This window comes from Podarcis erhardii, assembly GCF_964252035.2.
Source record: "Podarcis erhardii genome assembly, chromosome: 10".
In the NCBI taxonomy this organism is placed as follows: Eukaryota; Metazoa; Chordata; class Lepidosauria; order Squamata; family Lacertidae; genus Podarcis; species Podarcis erhardii.
The window spans coordinates 5,044,010-5,063,349 of NC_138500.1; the positions used below are offsets into that span (position 1 = coordinate 5,044,010).

The window sequence follows — 19,340 nt, forward strand, 5'->3', positions numbered from 1 at the left end:
AAAACAACAACAAACCTCTGGTTACGTGAAACATTCAATAAACACACAAGACGTTACCGGCTGTATGTTTGAAAAAATAAAATAATACTATTCATTGTATGGAAAATGTCTATTCCACCTGTGTTCATAGAGTCCATACAAACTCATGTATGATATCACAGGACAGTGGATCTTATAGCATAGTAGTAGCTGCTGTAACTACTACTGTTCGTACTACTGATGAAGCCTAGGATGGCGAAACAAGGCTAATATTATGGAAATCCTTTCACAGAGTCTAAGGATTCTGTGGAACTGCAACAACCTTTCGTGTGGATTGTTGGACTCTATGAACAGACAGGTGGAATAGACACTTTCACATATATGGACCTTATGCATAAACTGATTAGAGAATGAACTGATCCACTGGGTCTTTCTACTTTTTCCGTTGAACTTTATGAACTACTTCTGTTGAAATTTACAATTCAATACAAGAACTAGTATATATTATTTTTTCAAATGTACAGCTGGTTACACCTTGTGTGTTTACAGCTGTCAAACATGGCAGCCGGCAGCAGAGCCGTCATGCCCCGGGACAGCGCAACTGACCAGTGGGAGAAGGAAGGCACCATATTCAAGCCACTGGCGCCCGCCCCAAGCTTCTCTGCACATGTACAGGAAATTGGGAGGAAAAGTTAAATTCTGCTCACCTGGGAGACAGGCAGAGTGAAGGAGGCACAGGCTACCGGAACAATCTGGTGAAGTCCCTCAAAGCCCAGCAAACCTGTTTGCACTCCTCGGCGCTGTGGGAGGAGAGAGGAAAAGAGAGGCGACCGTTATTTGGGGAGGGGAAGAACAAGCGCTCTGCGCATGGCCATGAACCGTGCGGCCACACATTGTGGGGTGAGGCACCAACGGCCGCCAGTAGACCAGCTTTTCTGAGAGCGAGCAAACCACACAGAGACGGGGAACAACAGAGACCCGGGACGGCACGTCCAAATCCCCGCGCAGCTATAAAACAAACAGGGCAGAAAACTGAGGACCAGGAACTTGAGTCAGAGGTTAGGGAACTGGGCGGAGGTCTGTATAAATCAGTGGTGATGAAGCTCAGGGACAAATGTGTTGCGTGTGCAGAAATAGCCTCCTTAGCAGGCCAGATACTCCCGGAGGAAGCCTGGAATTCCAGTGCCCGAGTGGAACCCACCAAGCTCCCTCCTTTACTCGCACGCAGGAGAAAGGCTACCATGGAATCCCCAAAGACCAGGGCACCCTGCCCTCTGCCCACCAGGTTCACAGCAGCCCTGCATAAACCGCCTGCCCCAGCTGGAGGAGGCCCCGAATGCCGTGGGGTGGAAGGAAAGCCCCGCAGACAGGCAAGCAGGGGTGGCACTTGGGTGCCGAGAGGTTTGCCAAATTGCCTGGCAAGGCGTGGCACGGAGGAACAGGCCAGGGCTTGCTTCAGCACACACACCCCGGGCGAAGGGGAAGGAGCCCTGGCTAAGCCGCAGGGCCTCGGAAGCAGATAGGGCTGGGCATGGGCCTGCCCGAGCCTATCACCCTGCGCTGGCAAAGGGCGCAGGACAGGGGCCAAGCAGCCTTGCGGTTTCCCCCTCCCAAAAGCAGCACAACCGGACTGGCAGGACCAGAAAAACCCGACTGGCAACCGGGAGGAAAGAGAGAGAGAAATCCCAGCTGAGGGACACACCGACCCAGCAATCTCCTGGCAAAGAAGGGTTTTCCTCCACAGTTGGCACAGAGAGAGGGGCTGCCAAGCTTGCTCCCAGCATGACAAGCTATTTTAAAAAACCTTTTTAACAGGCATAACACACACGCAAATTGAGATTGGGGATTGTGTGAGTCGGGGCACTTCACTGGGTCCCCTATGGCTCGTGATCCACACAAGGATCATAGTTTAATAAAGCCAGTGAGCAAAAACTGCTCAAGGAGGTGAAACATACAATCAGAGTTGGAAGGGACCAAAGGGTGCCCGTCCAACCGGTTGAAATCGCTGGTCGTCCCCAAAAAGCTCAACAACTCTGATTGATCTCACCCCCTAAAACAAGCTCAACAACTTTGGCGCACCCTTCGCAAAAAACAAAAAAACTCAACTCCTCTGGTCAATCCAATGGGTAGATTACTGCCAGTTTATTTCAACTAGGGCCAGGGCCTTTTCAGCACTGGCTCCGACTTGGTGGAACGCTCTGTCCCAAGAGACTAGGGCCCTGCGGGACTTGACATCTTTCCGCAGGGCCTGCAAGACAGAGCTGTTCCGCCTGGCCTTTGGTTTGGACTCAGTCTGACCCTTATGTTCCCCTCCCCTTATAGTCTTGATCTATGGGCTACTATAAAATGAGGCTGCATTTTAAACTGTATTTTAATAAACTGGTCTTTTTGTTTGTTTGTCCCCCACCCCCCATTATGTTTTATTGTAATTTTATTGGTGTAAGCCGCCCTGAGCCCGGCTCTGGCCAGGAAGGGTGGGGTATAAATAAAAATTTATTATTATTATTAATAGTGGGAGTAAATTGCAGTCTCTTGGAAGTTGGACGTCCCTGATCTAGTCCAAGGAATCTTGCTGTGTCTGATCACACCGCCCCACACTTACCCTTGGTACCCCCGCCTGACCAATCGCCCCACCCAGCTCCCCCCGACCGCAGCCCTGAAGTCCGCACTAACCTTGTGACCTGCTTGTGGAAGTCTGTCAGCTGCTTGTGCGTCACCTGCACGGCTCCCCCCGATGTTTCCTTTGGTAAGCCCTTCAGCGAGTTCTCCAGCCAGCGGCAGAAGGTCTGTGGCAGCCACAGAGAGGAGAGTGGAGAGAAAGGAAAGGGGTAAGGAGTGACTCCCAAGAGAAGACCCTCCCAAGACTCCGCAGCAACACACAAAGCCTCGGGGGGTTAGAACACCTGCTTGGAGTGCAGAAGGTGCTCAGCTCCATCCCCGAGTCCCCTGCCTGGAACCCCTGGAGAAATCCCTGCCGGCCAGCGCAGGCCAGTGGATCCCCAAACTTTTGGGGCCACCCCACAACCCTTGGTTCCGTAAACTCATCACCAGTGCCCCCCAACTTACAAAAGGTAAAAGTAAAGGGACCCCTGACCATTAGGTCCCATTGTGACCGACTCTGGGGATGCGGCGCTCATCTCGCTTTAGCCAGCGTACAGCTTCTGGGTTATGTGGCCAGCATGACTAAGCCGCTTCTGGCGAACCAGAGCAGCGCATGGAAACGCCGTTTACCTTCCCACCAGAGTGGTACCTATTTATCTACTTGCACTTTGACATGCTTTTGAACTGCTAGGTTGGCAGGAGCAGGGACTGAGCAACGGGAGCTCACCCCGTCGTGGAGATTCGAACCGCCGACCTTCTGATCGGCAAGCCCTAGGCTCAGTGGTTTAATGCACAGCGCTGCCGGCATCCCTTGAGACTCCTTAAAGTAAAGGTAAAGGGACCTCTGACCATTAGGTCCAGTCGTGGCCGACTCTGGGGTTGTGGCGCTCATCTCATTATCTGTACTGGTCGAGGGAGCCGGCGTACAGCCTCCGTGTCATGTGGCCAGCAAGACTAAGCCACTTCTGGAAACCAGAGCAGCGCACGGAAACGCCATTTACCTTCCCGCTGGAGCGGTACCTATTTATCTACTTGCAATTTTGACGTGCTTTCGAATTGCTAGGTTGGCAGGAGCAGGGACCGAGCAATGGGAGCTCACCCCATTGCGGGGACTCAAACCGCCAACCTTCTGATCAGCAAGTCCTAGGCTCTGTGGTTTAACCCACAGCGCCACCCACGTCCACCTTACGAAAAGCATGACGCAAAAGAGCAGTTTGCACGCCCCGCCAAGGAAGAAGATAACATACAATTCAAGATGGTAAGGAATGGCTGCATGTTTGTTCAAAACCCAATTTAACTGCGGTTGATCCAACAAAACTGGACTTGATCTAGCTTCTCAAAGTCCGGCAGGGTCAAGCTAGCGCCCAGAGGGAGGGCAGTGGCGGCTGTCCTGCCAAAAGCTCTGCCCACCCAGTGCTCTGCCCACCCAGAAGGCCCAGTCCCAGCTTCCACCTTACCGGCCTGTCGACCTGCATGATCTCCCACAGCACCTCGGCCACGTCCGGCAGGGTGTAAGGCGGCAGGCAGAAGCAGCTGGTGTGCAAGAGCTGGCTCACAAGCTGCTGTCCCAGCTGCGTCATCACCTGGGCAATCAGCTCCTTCCGCGCCTCAAAGTTCTCTTCATGCTGCGGGGACAGAGAGAGAGGGGGGCTCACTTGCGGGGGGGCCCTCAGAGCTGCGGAGGGCTTCCCACCCAGACCATGGGCCGCTCTTGTTGCAGGAATTTATGTCTAGGTTGGGGGGGGGTTGCCCCTCCAGCAGATATCATGCACATGCAGCCCACTACCAACATCAGCACAATCACTTTTGTGACTTTTGTGATCTGCCCTCAAAAAACACTTCATCACAGTTTCTTCCTATCTATTCAAAGGGCCTCTGCTGCACGATACGAAATGTAGGAATTCACTGATAAATGTCTCTATGTAGTGGCTCACTGGGAAAACTTCAGAAATTCATATAGACATGTGAGCTCAGCTGCTCAGCAGCCCCTCTGCCTGAGTGATAATTCCTGGCATCCTGATACCTGAGTGCCAGACAGGTAGCCATTCCAGAAATAACAAACCCAGATGGAGACAAAACAGTGTGATTAACTTGGCTGGGAAACAGGGAAATGTAAATATCTCTTTTGTTACACTGGATGGGTGTTTGGTGGAGGGCAAGGGAAACCATGGGGCAGGGTCCAGGATGCTCAGATTACTGCCACCAGACCTCCCCTTTCATGATATAACCATGATGTATTAGAGATGTATTTTGGGGGGGGTGTAACATGGGGATTAGCAACTAATAAAAGTTGGGGTTCTCTTTTGTTCGGAGCTTCCATCTTGTTCCACCTGGTGGCAGGTGGGAGTCCTGTCACGACAGCCTTCAATAAAGACCAAGCCTACTGGCTGCTGTTTTGCTCTGGTATTCCTGGCTGGTGTCCTTGTTTTTTGTCCAAGGGAGCCCTCAGATTTCTCCGTTAACACGCTCAGCACCCTGCTTCTGCTCCAGAGGGAAATATCATCCTCATTCCCCCCCTTCTCTGGGGGGCAGGCAACCTTGGGAGTCCCCCCATCCCACCCACAGAGTCAGGTGGCCTGCAAATCAGGTCTCTCCCTGCTTTCCAAGGACCCTGCTTTTCTCCTTGAGCTAAACTTCGCCCTTGCTCTTGTTCACCCTCAGGTGGGGCTCCCCTCGACCTCTGCGATGTTCCATTATAATGGAAAAATTAATAAAAATGATTTTTTTTTTAAAAAAAAGAAGAATCTGTGTGTCTTGGCACCCTGCGTTAACGTGCGACCCCTGGCGCCCGCCACTCACGTCGTTGGACACTCCCGTGTGGACGAGGTCACGCAAGAACTTCATGACGCTGCAGTTGGCATCGCGGTGGTCCAGGGTGGTGGCAGCGATGGCCCACTGCAAGATGGGGAGAATCACCTGGCTGCGCAGGAGGGTGATGGGGCTGCGCTGGATGAATCTGCGAGGGGGAGGCAGCATCGGACGGTTAGGACCCCAGAGTTCCCAACGGCCGGTGAGAAAAAAGAAACCCCTCCTGCGTGTCAATGCCTGATAAAAGCTCTTCCGATCTGGGTCCCCCAACCCCATTCCTGATTAGGGTCCCTTCCTGTCCCGAGGGCAGCGGAGCCGCAACGATAGCGGCCCCTCTGTTTTTTGCAACCTCTTTCCTCCAAGGTTCAGGAGCACTGACCTTTACGAGAGACACTGCCAGGCATTTGTGCTCAGGGGGAAATGAGACTGAGGTTCGGTCCCTGCTGGGATTTGGAGTAAACCAGACCGAAAAAAACCTGCTTTGGGTGGGAAGTTCCAAGGCTGGCCTGCAAGCAAGGCAGCCAGGAGCCAAGCGCAGGGTGTGGGGTACCTGGTTGCCAGCCGGAAGAGGTCGTCCACAGTGTCCGGGTGGTTCTGGAGGCCGTTGGGTTGCTCGATGAGCCTGAACGTGGGGACGCACAGAGCCTGGGAGGACAGAAGGAAGCCTTTAGCAGTTAGGTAAAGGTAAAGGGACCCCTGACCATTAGCTCCAGTCGCAGACGTCTCTGGGGTGTACAGACCTGGGCGGGAACTAGCTTATTGCATAAAAGTAAGGTAAAGGTAAGGGACGTGGGTGGCGCTATGGGTTAAACCACAGAGCCTAGGACTTGCTGATCAGAAGGTCGGCGGTTCGAATCCCTGCAACTGGGTGAGCTCCCATTGCTCGGTCCTTGCTGGTCAGGGTCCCTTTAACTTTAAGTAAAGGGACCCCAGACCATTATGTCCAGTCGCAGACGACTCTGGTGTTGCAGCGCTCATCTCGTTTATTGGCCGAGGGAGCTGGCGTACCATGTGGCCAGCATGACTAAGCCGCTTCTGGCGAACCAGAGCAGCGCATGGAAACGCCATTTACCTTCCCGCCGGAGCAGGACCTATTTATCTACTTGCATTTTGATGTGCTTTTGAACTGCTAGGTGGGCAGGAGCAGGGACTGAGCGACGGGAGCTCACCCTGTCGTGGGGATTCAAACCGCAGACCTTCTGATTGGCAAGTCCTAGGCTTTGTGGTTTAACCCACAGCGCCACCCGCGTCCCTCCAAATGCATGCCCCCTGTAATACAAATATATGGGGGCGGCAGCCACATCTGGAACAATGGGCGCAGCTTCTGCCAACCTTTCAGAAAGGGCATCCAAGGCTACAATGGACTAAAACATTCTTGGAGGTCCCTGCCAACTTTGCATTGCAATGCTGGAATTATTATTATTATTATTATTATTAGATTATGCTAGTAGCTTTGCAAGAAGTTTTGTAAGGTGAATTATTTGAAATATTGCGGGGGAAAAAGACAATGAGGAGAATTATTAGTTAAGGATAATTAAAGGTAATATGAAATTAAGAAATTAAGATACTGAAATTATTTGATGTGTTTTAAATTGTTGGGTTTTTATTGTTAGTTTAAATGTGTTGGTGTTGTGTAGTGTTTTTGTGTTGTATTGTATTGTTCTTATTTTTTGTAGTGTTTAAATTGTTAATAAATATTATTTATAAAAAAATGAAATTAAGAAATGCATAATAAGTGACAAAGAAGGGGAAATCAGCAGAAGTGTTGACAGAAGTCCAAAAATATTGTATAAGATAAGAAGCTATGTTGCATGAATGGTGGAATTAATATGCTAAAAAATTTATAAAAATGTATATAAAAAAGGAATTATTATTATTATTACTATTATTATTTGAATTTACATACCGACCTATACCCTGGGGGTCTCAGGGCGGTTCACAGAATAAAATCAAGATATAAAACTACAAAATACCTAATAAAAACAAAACCAACCCAATAGCCACCCCCAGGATGTAAATGGATGTAAATGGAATCAACCCAAGGCCTGGTTAAAAAGGAACGTTTTTGCCTGGCGCCCAAAGGTGTATAATGAAGGTGCCAGGTGTATAATGAAGGTGCCAGAGACGGGGAGCCACTGCAGAGAAGGCCCCGTTCTCGTGTTGCCGTCCTTGCATTCCTTCCCCAAAGGTTACATTCAAAGGGAATCTGGAGGGAACGTCTCTGAGCATGGGCAGAGCTCGTCGTGCCAGGAAAGGGGCTGTTTCGCAGCACGCGTTCGGACCAAGACCAGGAAGGGGCCTCCCCAGGCCGGGACAAGCCCCAGAGAAGCCGCAAGGAAGCCCTGGGGGCCAGCCTACCTGCAGCATATCGAGCAGCCCCTGGCGACAGCCTTCCTCCATTCCGTACTCATCCACAAGTATGCTGCCCAGGTAGAGGAAGCAGGAGTGCTGGTGCTCCTGGTAGACGCTCACCATCTGACGGGGGGGGGGGGGGAGGAGAGAAGCAGAGGTCAATGAATGGGGAGGATCCTGGAGCCATAGCAGCAGCCCAGCGGACCGGGTGGAGCTGCTTTCTATCTACCCTTCGGCAGAAGGTTCCAAGGCAAGCGATAGCAGTAAGAAAACAGGTGGCATCTTAAACAGTTTAAACCATTCACAACGAAAACACCAGGGTGGGTTCAAAAACATCTATCGCAGGTGCCCAAAGGGGCTGAGAAGAAGAGGTGCATATTCAGCAGGTGCCGATCTGCATTGGCTCCCAGTACGTTTCCGAGCACAATTCAAAGTGCTGGTGCTGACTTTGAAAGCCCTAAATGGCCTCAAAGGCCCAGTTGACCTGAAGGAGCGTCTCCACTCCTGCACTGCATGGTCACAACCAATCCTACAATTCTCCTTCCTTGGAGGTTTTTAAATGGAGGCTGGAGGGCCAACTGGTAGGGTTTTGACCTTTAAAGCCCTATACGGCCTAGGACCCTCGTACCTACGGGACCGCCTCTCCTGGTATGTCCCACGGAGGACCTGACGGTCTACTAACAAAAACATCTTGCAGGTCCCGGGCCACAGGGAGGTTAGGCCGGCCTCGACCAGAGCCAGGGCCTTTTCGGCCGTGGCCCCGATCTGGTGGAACGCTCTGTCCCAAGAGACTAGGGCCCTGCAGGACAGAGCTGTTCTGCCTGGCCTTTGGCCAAGGTGCAGTCTGACCCCCTCCTTCGGTAATCCTCACAAAACTCTGGCCCAATGGTTGCCATTAATTTGATTCTGAACTGATTTTAGAATGAATTGATTTTAGAATGCTGTGTTACTTTTATTGTTGTTAGCCGCTCTGAGCCCGGCTTCAGCTGGGGAGGGCGGGATATAAATAAAATCATCATCATCATCCTGCCTATTCCTCCCAGGGTTCACCCTCCCTACAACAACCCTGTGAGGTAGGTTAGGAGGCTGTGACTGGCGCCCAGGTCACCCGGTGAGATTCCTGGCTGAGAGGAGATTCGAAAACTGATCTCCCAAGGTCCTAGTCTGACACTCTCACCACCCCACCCCACTGGCTTCCCAAAGTCCCTTTGCTGTGGGGCAGCTCTGTAAATTAGGTAGGTAAATAGGGGGAAGAAAAATGATTTTTAAATGAATTGATTTTAGAATGCTGTTACTTTTATTGTTGTTAGTCACTCTGAGCCCAGCTTCGGCTGGGGAGGGCGGGATATACCGTATTTTTTGCTCTATAAGACTCACTTTTTCCCCTCCTAAAAAGTAAGGGGAAATGTGTGTGCGTCTTATGGAGCGAATGCAGGCTGCGCAGCTATCCCAGAAGCCAGAACAGCAAGAGGGATTGCTGCTGTCACTGCGCTGCGATCCCTCTTGCTGTTCTGGCGTCTGAGATTCAGAATATTTTTTCTCTTGTTTTCCTCCTCCAAAAACTAGGTGCGTCTTGTGGTCTGGTGCGTTTTATAGGGCGAAAAATACGGTAAATAAAAAATTATTATTATTCCTTTAGCGATTCCTGCATCGTAGCGGGTTGGTCTTCATGGCCCTCTGGGGTCCCTTTCCGAGGCCATTGTTCTACGGGCGTTTACCTGGGTGACCAGAGGCTGCAGGAGGGCCGCCGAACCTTTCCCCACGCAGCGGACAGCGAAGCGCAGGCACCGGCAGCAGCGCTCCACAATGCGGTTATCGGCACGATGCTTGTTCAGGGTCTCTGACAGGACTGGCCAGATCTGGGCGGAGGAAGGAGAGCGATTACGGAGGGTTTCCTTTACATCGGATGGGGGTGGCAGGCCTGGCCTCGTCTCCCTGGAAACCTAATCCCACTGGCAGCAGCCGGAGCGGCACATTCCACAAGGTCAGCACTAGCAGGGAGAAAGGGGCCAGGCCCCGGTCTGCAAAAGTATTCAGGCCACGGGACTTTGCTTATCTGGCCATCTGCGGAAGGACCAGGAGCGTGAAAGCCTGACCGGGGGGATGGTGTGGGGCCAGGGCCCCAGTGCTGCAAAGGGTGGGCGCGGGGTCAAATGCGCACACAGAGCGCCGGGACAGCGCGATGGCAAAAGTCTGGGGCTGGGAATCCGTTCAGTCCCCAGTTTAAATATCACCAATGATTCATTAGGCAAAGCCTTGTTTCCATGCCCCACCACCTGGGGAGAAAACTGACCTCCCCCTTACAGGGGTTGTTGTAAGGATTACAGAGGCTATGTACGTGAAGCATTAGGACTACAGAGGTAATGTACGTGAAGCGTAAGGATTACAGAGGTAATGTACGTGAAGCGTAAGGACTACAGAGGTAATGTACGTGAAGCGTAAGGATTACAGAGATAACGTATGTGAATCCTGAAGAACATGATAAAAATATACATGACATTATTATTACATACAGCCAGCCACCCCTTACTATGGGGGGCACCACAGAACAGGGGAAATGAGTAAGTAAAGCCCTTGGCTACCTCCCAACCCCACCCCTTGGCGTTGCTCCATCCAGGGTGAGGAGGAGACAAGGTCAACTGGAATCCAAGCTCCACCTGTGCAATCACGGCTGAAGTGTGCCACAGAGGGCAAGCCCACATGGGTGACCCGGGCAAGTAAGCCAAGCCGCTTCACCAGTCGCCCTCTGGAGTGAGCAGGGGGGGGCTTCTCCACCTACCTCCTGGATGACTTCTCCACCTACCTCCTGGATGACTTTTTGGCACGGGTGGGTCTGTCCATTTTCTACAATAGGATTGGTATGCCTGCGGGGAAAGAGACGGAGGGGTGGAATTCGTGGGTGAGCTGGCTTGGAGCGGCAGGTGCCAGCTGCTCTTCCACTGGCATGCTTAACGGGACAATTGCCCCGGGGAAGGAGGACTGCAAAGACACAGCCCCTGAGGAGATTTCACCACTCCCATATCCAAGAATCTCCTGAGGAGCCTGCTGATTCTACGGAGAGGAGGAGCAATGTTCTGCTTTCTACTTATTGAGCTCCGTCAGTGAGTGAATCAGTCAGTGAGTGAGTCAATTAGTCAGTCAGTGTATCGAGAGAAAGTGTTAGAGATCGTGTCTAGAGATAAGGTTGCTGCTAAGAGCAGCTGCAGACTCTCAGTGTAGCATTGATTTATGCTTAGAATATTCAGCTCTGTATATAGTTTTGTATCATAATTGTAGTTATAGAATAAAAGGAAGATACTCTACAGAGCTGCTTTCCGAGTGGTTTATACTCTGCAAGACTCTGCAAAACGCTGCTGCGCAACGACTGTATTATTGGCCAAGTGAATCCGGTGCTCTCAGCTCCAAGCTGTGAGTCCACAGCACGGTGACCTGTCCCTGTGAGAAAGGTGGTCTCTGGAAGTGCTACCCAGCTCGCCTAGCCCAGTCGGGGTTGAAGTGCATGAGTCCAGTTGGTGGCACTGGCTCAAGGGCGATGCTGACAGCCCCCTCCTTCCCCAAAAAAGCAAATCAGCAGAGACCTGAGAGACGTGTGGCTGACATTTTGGCCCATCCTGAAACCTCAGGAGGTGGGGAAAGGGCCCCTTGCAGATCCAACCGCAATCTAAGGCAAGACCTTAGGGTGGAGTTGGACAGAATCAACTGCAGGAACCAAGTGCAGGGGAAGGAAAACACGACAATATTTGGATATGTGGAGAGCAGGAAGACCAACCACCTTAGGACAAAGGCTGAAAGCAGATTGCTGCTTCCCAAATCATGCTAACGGCAACAGATTTAAAGTCAGAGAAGCAAAAACAGAGCTGCAGAGTTGGGAGACAAGGCTGGATGAGGAGAGGCCCTTGGAGATTTAGCCAGGAGAGAACGGGCTTTTTACACACCCGGCAAACTTCTCTCTGCTTTCCTAATAGTGTCCTTTCAACTGCTATGGCTTCTGCCAAACGATCCCAGGGACTGACATCTGGCAAACCCAGAATTCTCCCAGAGATCCCTATGTGGGGCCCTCTATTGCTCCCCATCCCGGTCCGGAAATAAATGGGTTCATGGGGGGAAAGGTAAAGGTAAAGGTACCCCTGACCGTTAGGTCCAGTCGTGGACAACTCTGGGGTTGCGGCGCTCATCTCGCTTTACTGGCCGAGGGAGCCGGCGTACAGCTTCCGGGTCACGTGGCCAGCATGACTAAGCCGCTTCTGGCGAACCAGAGCAGCGCACGGAAACACTGTTTACCTTCCCGCTGGAGTGGTACCTATTTATCTACTTGCACTTGACGTGCTTTCGAACGGCTAGGTGGGCAGGACCTGGGACTGAACAATGGGAGCTCACCCCATTGCGGGGAATCGAACTGCCAACCTTACGATCGGCAAGTCCTAGGCTCTGTGGTTTTAGACTACAGCGCCACCCGCGTCCCTTTCAGGGGGAAAGGGAGCGCCTATTAAGCTAGTTGAATTTCTTTTGTGCGGCTCCTCCCAAGGGAGGCTGGACAGAAGGATGAGAGAGGAGGGAAGTTGTTGGGGGGGGGGGAAGGAGGGAGGAGGCAAGCAGAGAGCAGAAGACCAAAGTAGGAGGCGGAGGAGCGTTATCTGGGACTCTCCCCCCCCCCCACTGCCACAAATTCACCTCCCAACCACAGAATTTCAGCTCCATTGGTGCAGGAGTTGAGCGAGTGTCCGGGAGATCCTGATCGAAGACGTCCAGAGGAAGATGCACCCGCTGTTTCGGGTGAGCAGCCTGATGGTTATTGTTGCCCCCCCCCCCAGCCCCATGGGTAGGGGGAGAGACCCCGGTCCCCAAAAGCTTCTTACCTAAATATAACAGCAAGGCGATCTAGGGGCACAGTGGGGTCTGAGGAGAGGCCATTGCTCGGCTCCTGAGAGAGCAGCTGGGAAAAAGAGAAAACACACAAGGCGGCTCAGGGAGGGACGCGGGACTCCCCTTCCTCAAGGAGGGTGGCCAAGAAAATGTTGCCTTGTTGCCGGCACTTGGGAAGGGGGTCTCCATGTTCAAGCTGCATGTTGGAAGACCACTGGTGGGCACGGAGAGTGCCAGTGACAGTCCCTGAGCCAACCCCTCGCCCCGATTGTGCGGCTGATAATTTGACACGCGACTTGGGGGTGGACTTGGGAGCGACCCACTTTATTAAATGGGGCTGGCGTTTCCAGAGGCAACCCAAGACGACCACCACTTCTATGGCTTAATTTGTTACCCAAACGTCATCAGCAAATCCAGCTTAAAATTCAGTTATTAAAAACCGTTGGGGGGAAACCGAACTATAGTCAAAAGGACAGGCAGGAGGTCCTGAAAACAAGGTATCTCAGGTGTTGAGGCTCAACGGACAGAGGTGCTTCTTCAGAGAATGTCAGAAGAAACTGTATCATGAAGGCAACAGGCGCACCTCTGTGGGGATTCCCGCAGCTTATGGGGCTGCTACAGAGAAGGCCGCCTCCTAGGCCACACCGACCCCCAACTACCCAGAGGGCCCCCTTTGCTAATCCAAACACCTGAGAGGGTCTGTAGGGAAAGAGAGGGTCTTTTGGGACAAGGCTTACCCCCTTTGAGCAAAACAAGCAAAATGTGTGTTTTTTAAAAGCGCTTGCCTTTCTTCCAAATGGCGAGGGCGTGCTTCCAAGTCCTCCTTTACCAGTTTTTGTCCCAAAGCTCAGAAAACCCTCCCTCCCTCCAGGTAAAGCAGCCACGCTCAGACGGCCCGTACCTTTTTCAGTGCCATCACCTGAACGGCACAAAGTTCACTGAGACATGCCGAGATCTTCTCCAGCGGGAGCCTAGCCAGCACCAAGGCAGTCCCTGAAGAAGAAGGGGAGAGGCAGCCACTTCATAAACCTCAAATGGCCTCGGTCCAGTATATCTGAAGGAGCGTCTCCTCCCCCATCGTTCTGCCCGGACACTGAGGTCCAGCTCCGAGGGCCTTCTGGCGGTTCCCTCACTGCGAGAGGCCAAGTTACAGGGAACCAGGCAGAGGGCCTTCTCGGTAGTGGCGCCCGCCCTGTGGAATGCCCTCGCATCAGATGTCAAAGCGATAAACAACTACCTGACATTCAGAAGACATCTGAAGGCAGCCCTGTTCAGGGAAGTTTTTAATTTGTGACATTTTAGTGTATTTTTCATCTTTGTTGGAAGCCGCCCAGAGTGGCTGGGGAAACCCAGCCAGATGGGTGGGGTACAAATAATAAATTATTATTATTATTATTATTATTATTATTATTATTATTATTATTATTATTATTATAAACCAAACCAGCCCAGGGAACAAACGGCCTCAAACGGCTGAACTGACAGCAGCCCTCTGGGGTCTCCCATTTCCCCCCGAGAACCAGTGTGACGTAGTGGCAAATGGGAAGGACTAGGATGAAGAGGGGAGACCAAAGTTCAAACCCGGGACCAGGAGTGGGGAGATTGGTTTCCTGATTCCGGAAGGCCTGTAGCTCAGGGATAGAGAATCCAACTTGCATGCTGGAAAGATTTAATCTCCAGGTTGGAGTGGAAGAGACCTTGGCCGGAAACCCTGGAGAGCAGCTGCTGGCCAGTGTGGACAACACTGAAGTGTACTCCGCACTTAGCAAAACACTGCTGTCGCACTCTGCTTGTAGAAGACAAGCATGTCAGCGAGGAGGCTACGCTGTGCCAGTATCCCTGACATGCTAGCTTTCCAGAGGCAAGGGCCCTTCAAAATACGCTGCTGTTGTAGGAGGACACCAAAGACGTGGTCCAGGGAAGCTCCCCCTCCTCGCCTGTGGGGCTGCCCCCCCTGCCGCTCCTATCGTGGAAAGAGAACATACCTTTCAGGAGCCCCACAGCTGCTTCGGGCGAGAGCATGAAGGAGTCCAAGGAACGGGCGATTTCCAGCAAGCCGCTGAAGTGCTGGGCCATGTGGTCCCGACACACAGAGCAGATGTTGTGAATGGCTTTGGCTGCCACCGAAGCCAAAGACTTCTCACAGAGGCCTTTCATCAGGTAGCCAAGCACAGGATCTGTTGCAGGGAGAGAGGGCAGCAAAGGGAGAATGAATGAATCTTTTTCTTCTTCTATTATTATTATTATTAGTAGTAGTAGTAGTAGTTCCACCCTACATCCGAAGATCATAGGGCAGTTCACAACATTGTAGGGCCTGCAAGACAGAGCTGTTCCGCCTGGCCTTTGGTTTGGACTCAGACTGACCTTTATGTTTCCCTCCCCTTACGGTTTTGATCTATGGGCTACTTTTAAAATGAGGCTGCATTTTAACCTGTATTTAAATTGGGGGTTTTTTTCCTATTATGTTTTTACTGTAATTTTACTGGTGTTAGCTGCCCTGAGCCCGGCTCTGGCCGGGGAGGGCAGGGTGTAAATAAAATTTTCTATTATTATTATTATTATTATTATTATTATTATTATTATTATTATTATAATACAAAATGAGAACGCAAAATGCATAACAAAAACAAACTGATAACACTCCCCCCCCGCCCCCGCCCACATACTCGCCAGAGTGGTGCATGCTCTAGTTATCTCCCGCTTGGACTACTGCCATGTGCTCTACGTGGGACTACCTTTGAAGGTGACCCAGAAACATCAACTACCATATTTTCCACTGTATTCATTCCCCCCCCCCTTAAAAAGTAAGAGGAAATGTGTGTGTGTATCTTATGGAGAGCCGCGTGGAGCATGTGTGTGGCTCTTGGGGGCTTTTCCCCGAGGAGGGAAAAGGGCTGCACAAAACTCCATGCGTTCTTTAAAGGGAGCGCGGCTCTTAGGGGAGACTTAGCTGCGCGCAACTTTTCCTGGGCAGGGGATGAAGGCTCCCCTTGCCCGGGAGAGGCTGCGCACGGCCAAGCAAGAAGCCAGGACAGCCAGCGGGATCGGGAGAGGCTGTGTGCGGCTATCCTATAAGCCAGGACAGCAAGCGGGATCACTGCGCAGCAATCCTGCTTGCTGTCCCGGCTTATGGGATTCAGAATTCCCCCCCCCCCTTGTTTTCCTCTTCCAAAAACTAGGTGCGTCTTATGGTCTGGTGCGTCTTGTAGAGTGAAAAATACGGTGATTCAGAATGCAGCAGCCAGACTGGTGACTGGGAGCGGCCGCCAAGACCATATAACACCGGTCCTAAAATACCTACATAAATGCATAACAACACAATTCAAAATGTCTCTACCCCCATCGTCCAGCCCTGATGCTGAGGCCCAGCTCTGAGGGCCTTCTGGCGGCTCCCTCGCACTCACCAAGGAAATGGGGGTTCCTGTCCACGACTTCGCTCATTTCGCCAACCAGCTCAATGCTAGTGTAGCGGACGGCCGTGTGCACCGATTCAGGCAGGCGTACCACCCCTTCCAGCACCTCCACCAGCGTTGGGTTGTTCTCCCTGAGGGCAGGAAACGGCAATTACTCCACAGCAACAACAAAAACAAAGCTCTGCAAGTAGCTAGCCCATAACGGGGCCTGGGCGGAGAGCCTCGCTTTCGCAAAGAGGGCAAAAAGTGCCTGCAGAAAGAAAGGTTTCGCTTTTCTAGTCTTCGCCGCGGAGAGTGCAGTGAATTGGTTTGTGCCAACCTGAACTTTTTCTACCCACTTTAAAGAAGAATGGGAACTTTTTACAAACTATTTAAAAAGACAACAAAATGAACTGGACTCCTTGGCAGGTTTTGAATACAGTGGTACCTCTGGATGCGAACGGGATCCGTTCCGGAGCCCCATTCGCATCCAGAAGCAAACGCAACCCGAATCTGCACATCTGCGCGTGTCACGATTCGCTGCTTCTGCGCATGACATCATTTTGACCATCTGAGCATGTGTGAGCGGCGAAACCCGGAAGTAACACGCACCATGACTTCCGGGTCACCGCAGCGCACAACCCAAAAATACTTATCCCGAAGCTACTTCAACCCGAGGTATGACTGTAAACATACACAGATTTATTGAGGGTTAATATAGTGGATAGGGGACGTGGGTGGCGCTGTGGGTAAAAGCCTCAGCGCCTAGGGCTTGCCAATCGAAAGGTCGGCGGTTCGAATCCCCACGACGGGGTGAGCTCCCGCTGCTCGGTCCCAGCGCCTGCCAACCTAGCAGTTCGAAAGCACCCCCGGGTGCGAGTAGATAAATAGGGACCGCTTACTGGCGGGAAGGTAAACAGCGTTTTCGTGTGCTGCGCTGGCTCGCCAGATGCAGCTTTGTCACGCTGGCCACGTGACCCGGAAGTGTCTCCGGACAGCGCTGGCCCCCGGCCTCTTGAGTGAGATGGGCGCACCAACCCCAGAGTCTGTCAAGACTGGCCCGTACGGGCAGGGGTACCTTTACCTTTTAATATAGTTGATAGATAATTTAAGGATGTATACAATTTTACAATATGCAGAGAACAATATGAGTTGAGAAATCAGAGAGAGGAGCCGAGGGAAGCCTTGGGGAGGGGGGAAATAATGAAGATGATTTCTTTTGATAATTTGTTATGTTGATATTGTTAATAAAAATGTTTTTTTAAAAAAAAAACCTGAACTTTTCCTATGGTTTATTACAGTAGATCACGTTATGAGTTTGACCCAAAGGCCACTGGCTGGTGACTTGGATATACACACAAATGCTAAAATGAATTTATGGTCCATGGTCCACCCCCTCCAGGACGGTGCTGGCGGTACTCACTGGTCAACGCTCTTGGCTATCGAGGCCATGATGAAGAGAACAGCTTCCGTTACTTCCCACGGAGGGTTGCCCTCTTTCAGGGTAGCATACAGCTGCGAAGAAGGAAAAAATACAAGAATTAAGTATTCAGGGACACAAGCCTTTTCGTGAATGCACCTTAGCCGTAAAGTCACTGTTACGATGGACTTTCCGGCCACTTCGAAAGAGGAGCAGATTGAGGGTTTTGGACCTCAAGGGCAGAAAAGAATTCATGCAGTCAAAGTGGATGCGTGACTGTGGAAAACAGAAGGGTAATTGGCTTTTAAGAGGGCCCCAGGGACCAACATAAGGCATGCCAGTGAAAGTGGGTTGTACTTTGTAAAAAAAATTATTTAGCAGGATGTATAGGCTGCTCAATCGAAATAATCTCCTTTAGCCATTGGTTCCCAAACCTTTTATCTCATGGATCACTTGGGAATCGCTAACTGTCTTGGCAAACCACTTAATAATTTTTCTGCCACTGTAGCAATTGTAATGTGCTGTGTTGTGTGGTTTTGTATTTTTACACACACCATGAACCCCTGAACGAAGCTCAGAGACCACTGGTGGTCTGCAGATCAGAGTTGGGGAACCCCTGCTCAAGGAAATTTGCATAAAACACTATAAAGCAGTCACTGAAAATGGCAATAAAGGCAGACTTGAAAAAGAGCGGAAATCATTAAAATTATGAAATAAATCACACTGGGTCGGAATCAACTACAGAGGTGTATTACATAAGCAAAAGGACTCCTGCCCCCTTCTTCCTCAAATCTGCTCTGGAGGACTGGGAGAAACCCACATCTCAGCAACCATGGAACGATCACCTTAGTGCTACATTGAATTCCACCCTTTAAAAATAAATAACAAGCTTTACAAAAGCAGGAATTAACGTGCAGACATGCACTGTGAAGCGAAGCCCTTTCAACTCCTCCACCCAAACCACCCTCAAAAGCCAGGAGACGCCAGCGGCATTTCGGACCAGGCCAGACCAACCTGTTCCCCTCTCACCTGGGCAAAACATTCCACAGAGCCAACCAAGAAGATCAAGTCTTTCACGAGGTCTGACACTCTCATCCGGAACTCTCCAAAGTCGTCCGTCTCCTCGGGGATTCCTTCCTAAGCAGAGGAAAACAAAGGAGGGAAGAGGGAGGGAGGGAGGGAGCGTAAATAACTACCAGCAGCTCCCCTCCTGTGGGTCAAGTACAAAGGAGGCACAGGGGTGTTTGGGGGCCAGGAAGGAGAGGCGGACGTACGTGGTCCGGATCCAGCTGGCAGTGCCGAGCCAGGGCGTGAAGGAGCCTCTGGATGTAGGCCTTGAAGATGCTGTGGATGACAACGTCCTCCGTCTTGTACAGGTGCTCCCCCAGCCGGTACCAGAAGTTGAAGGAAATCTCCACCACCTGTCATGGGCAGGAGACCCATTTATTTATTAATTATTTTCCAGCATTTTTTTTTTAAAAAAAAACCCTTTTCTTTAAATTTATCATCATCATACCCCCAGCCACTCTGGGCGGCTCAAAGCATATATAAAAACAAAGTAAAATATCAAGCATTAAAAACTTCCAGATACAGAGCTGCCTTCAGATGTCTTCTAAAAGTTATGTAGTTCTTTATCTCCTTGACGTCTGAAGGTGCCATGACCGAGAAGGCCCTTGGAGCCGGACCTCATTTGTTTGTTTTAGTATGGGGTGAGCTCCCATTGTTCAGTCCCAGCTCCTGCCCACCTAGCAGTTTGAAAGCACGTCAAAGTGCAAGTTGATAAATAGGTACCGCTCCGGCGGGAAGGTAAATGGCATTTCCGTGTGCTGCTCTGGTTCGCCAGAAGTGGCTTAGTCATGCTGGCCACATGACCCGGAAGCTGTACACCGGCTCCCTTGGCCAATAAAGCGAGATGAGCGCCGCAA

At 51.3% G+C, this 19,340-nt stretch overlaps 1 protein-coding gene across 2 annotated transcripts in view; it reads right to left on the bottom strand.

The window, feature by feature from the left end:
* TNPO3 (transportin 3) overlaps positions 1-19,340 on the bottom strand; it is a 47,535-nt gene that overhangs the window by 1,678 nt on the left and 26,517 nt on the right. Inside the window, exons 8-22 of one of the 2 annotated variants that reach the window (XM_081879711.1) lie at positions 18,690-18,836; positions 18,445-18,552; positions 17,419-17,510; positions 16,008-16,147; positions 14,589-14,780; positions 13,505-13,596; positions 12,597-12,673; positions 10,544-10,604; positions 9,459-9,599; positions 7,747-7,863; positions 5,939-6,033; positions 5,380-5,536; positions 4,038-4,205; positions 2,653-2,765; positions 687-779 (exon numbers count right to left, since the gene is read on the bottom strand). In XM_081879711.1, the coding sequence (XP_081735837.1) occupies positions 719-779; positions 2,653-2,765; positions 4,038-4,205; positions 5,380-5,536; positions 5,939-6,033; positions 7,747-7,863; positions 9,459-9,599; positions 10,544-10,604; positions 12,597-12,673; positions 13,505-13,596; positions 14,589-14,780; positions 16,008-16,147; positions 17,419-17,510; positions 18,445-18,552; positions 18,690-18,836 (1,761 nt within the window). In that variant the 3' untranslated portion in view covers positions 687-718. Of the gene's footprint in view, positions 1-686; positions 780-2,652; positions 2,766-4,037; positions 4,206-5,379; positions 5,537-5,938; positions 6,034-7,746; positions 7,864-9,458; positions 9,600-10,519; positions 10,605-12,596; positions 12,674-13,504; positions 13,597-14,588; positions 14,781-16,007; positions 16,148-17,418; positions 17,511-18,444; positions 18,553-18,689; positions 18,837-19,340 lie in introns of both variants that reach the window. The other variant, XM_081879710.1, reaches the window with a different exon arrangement.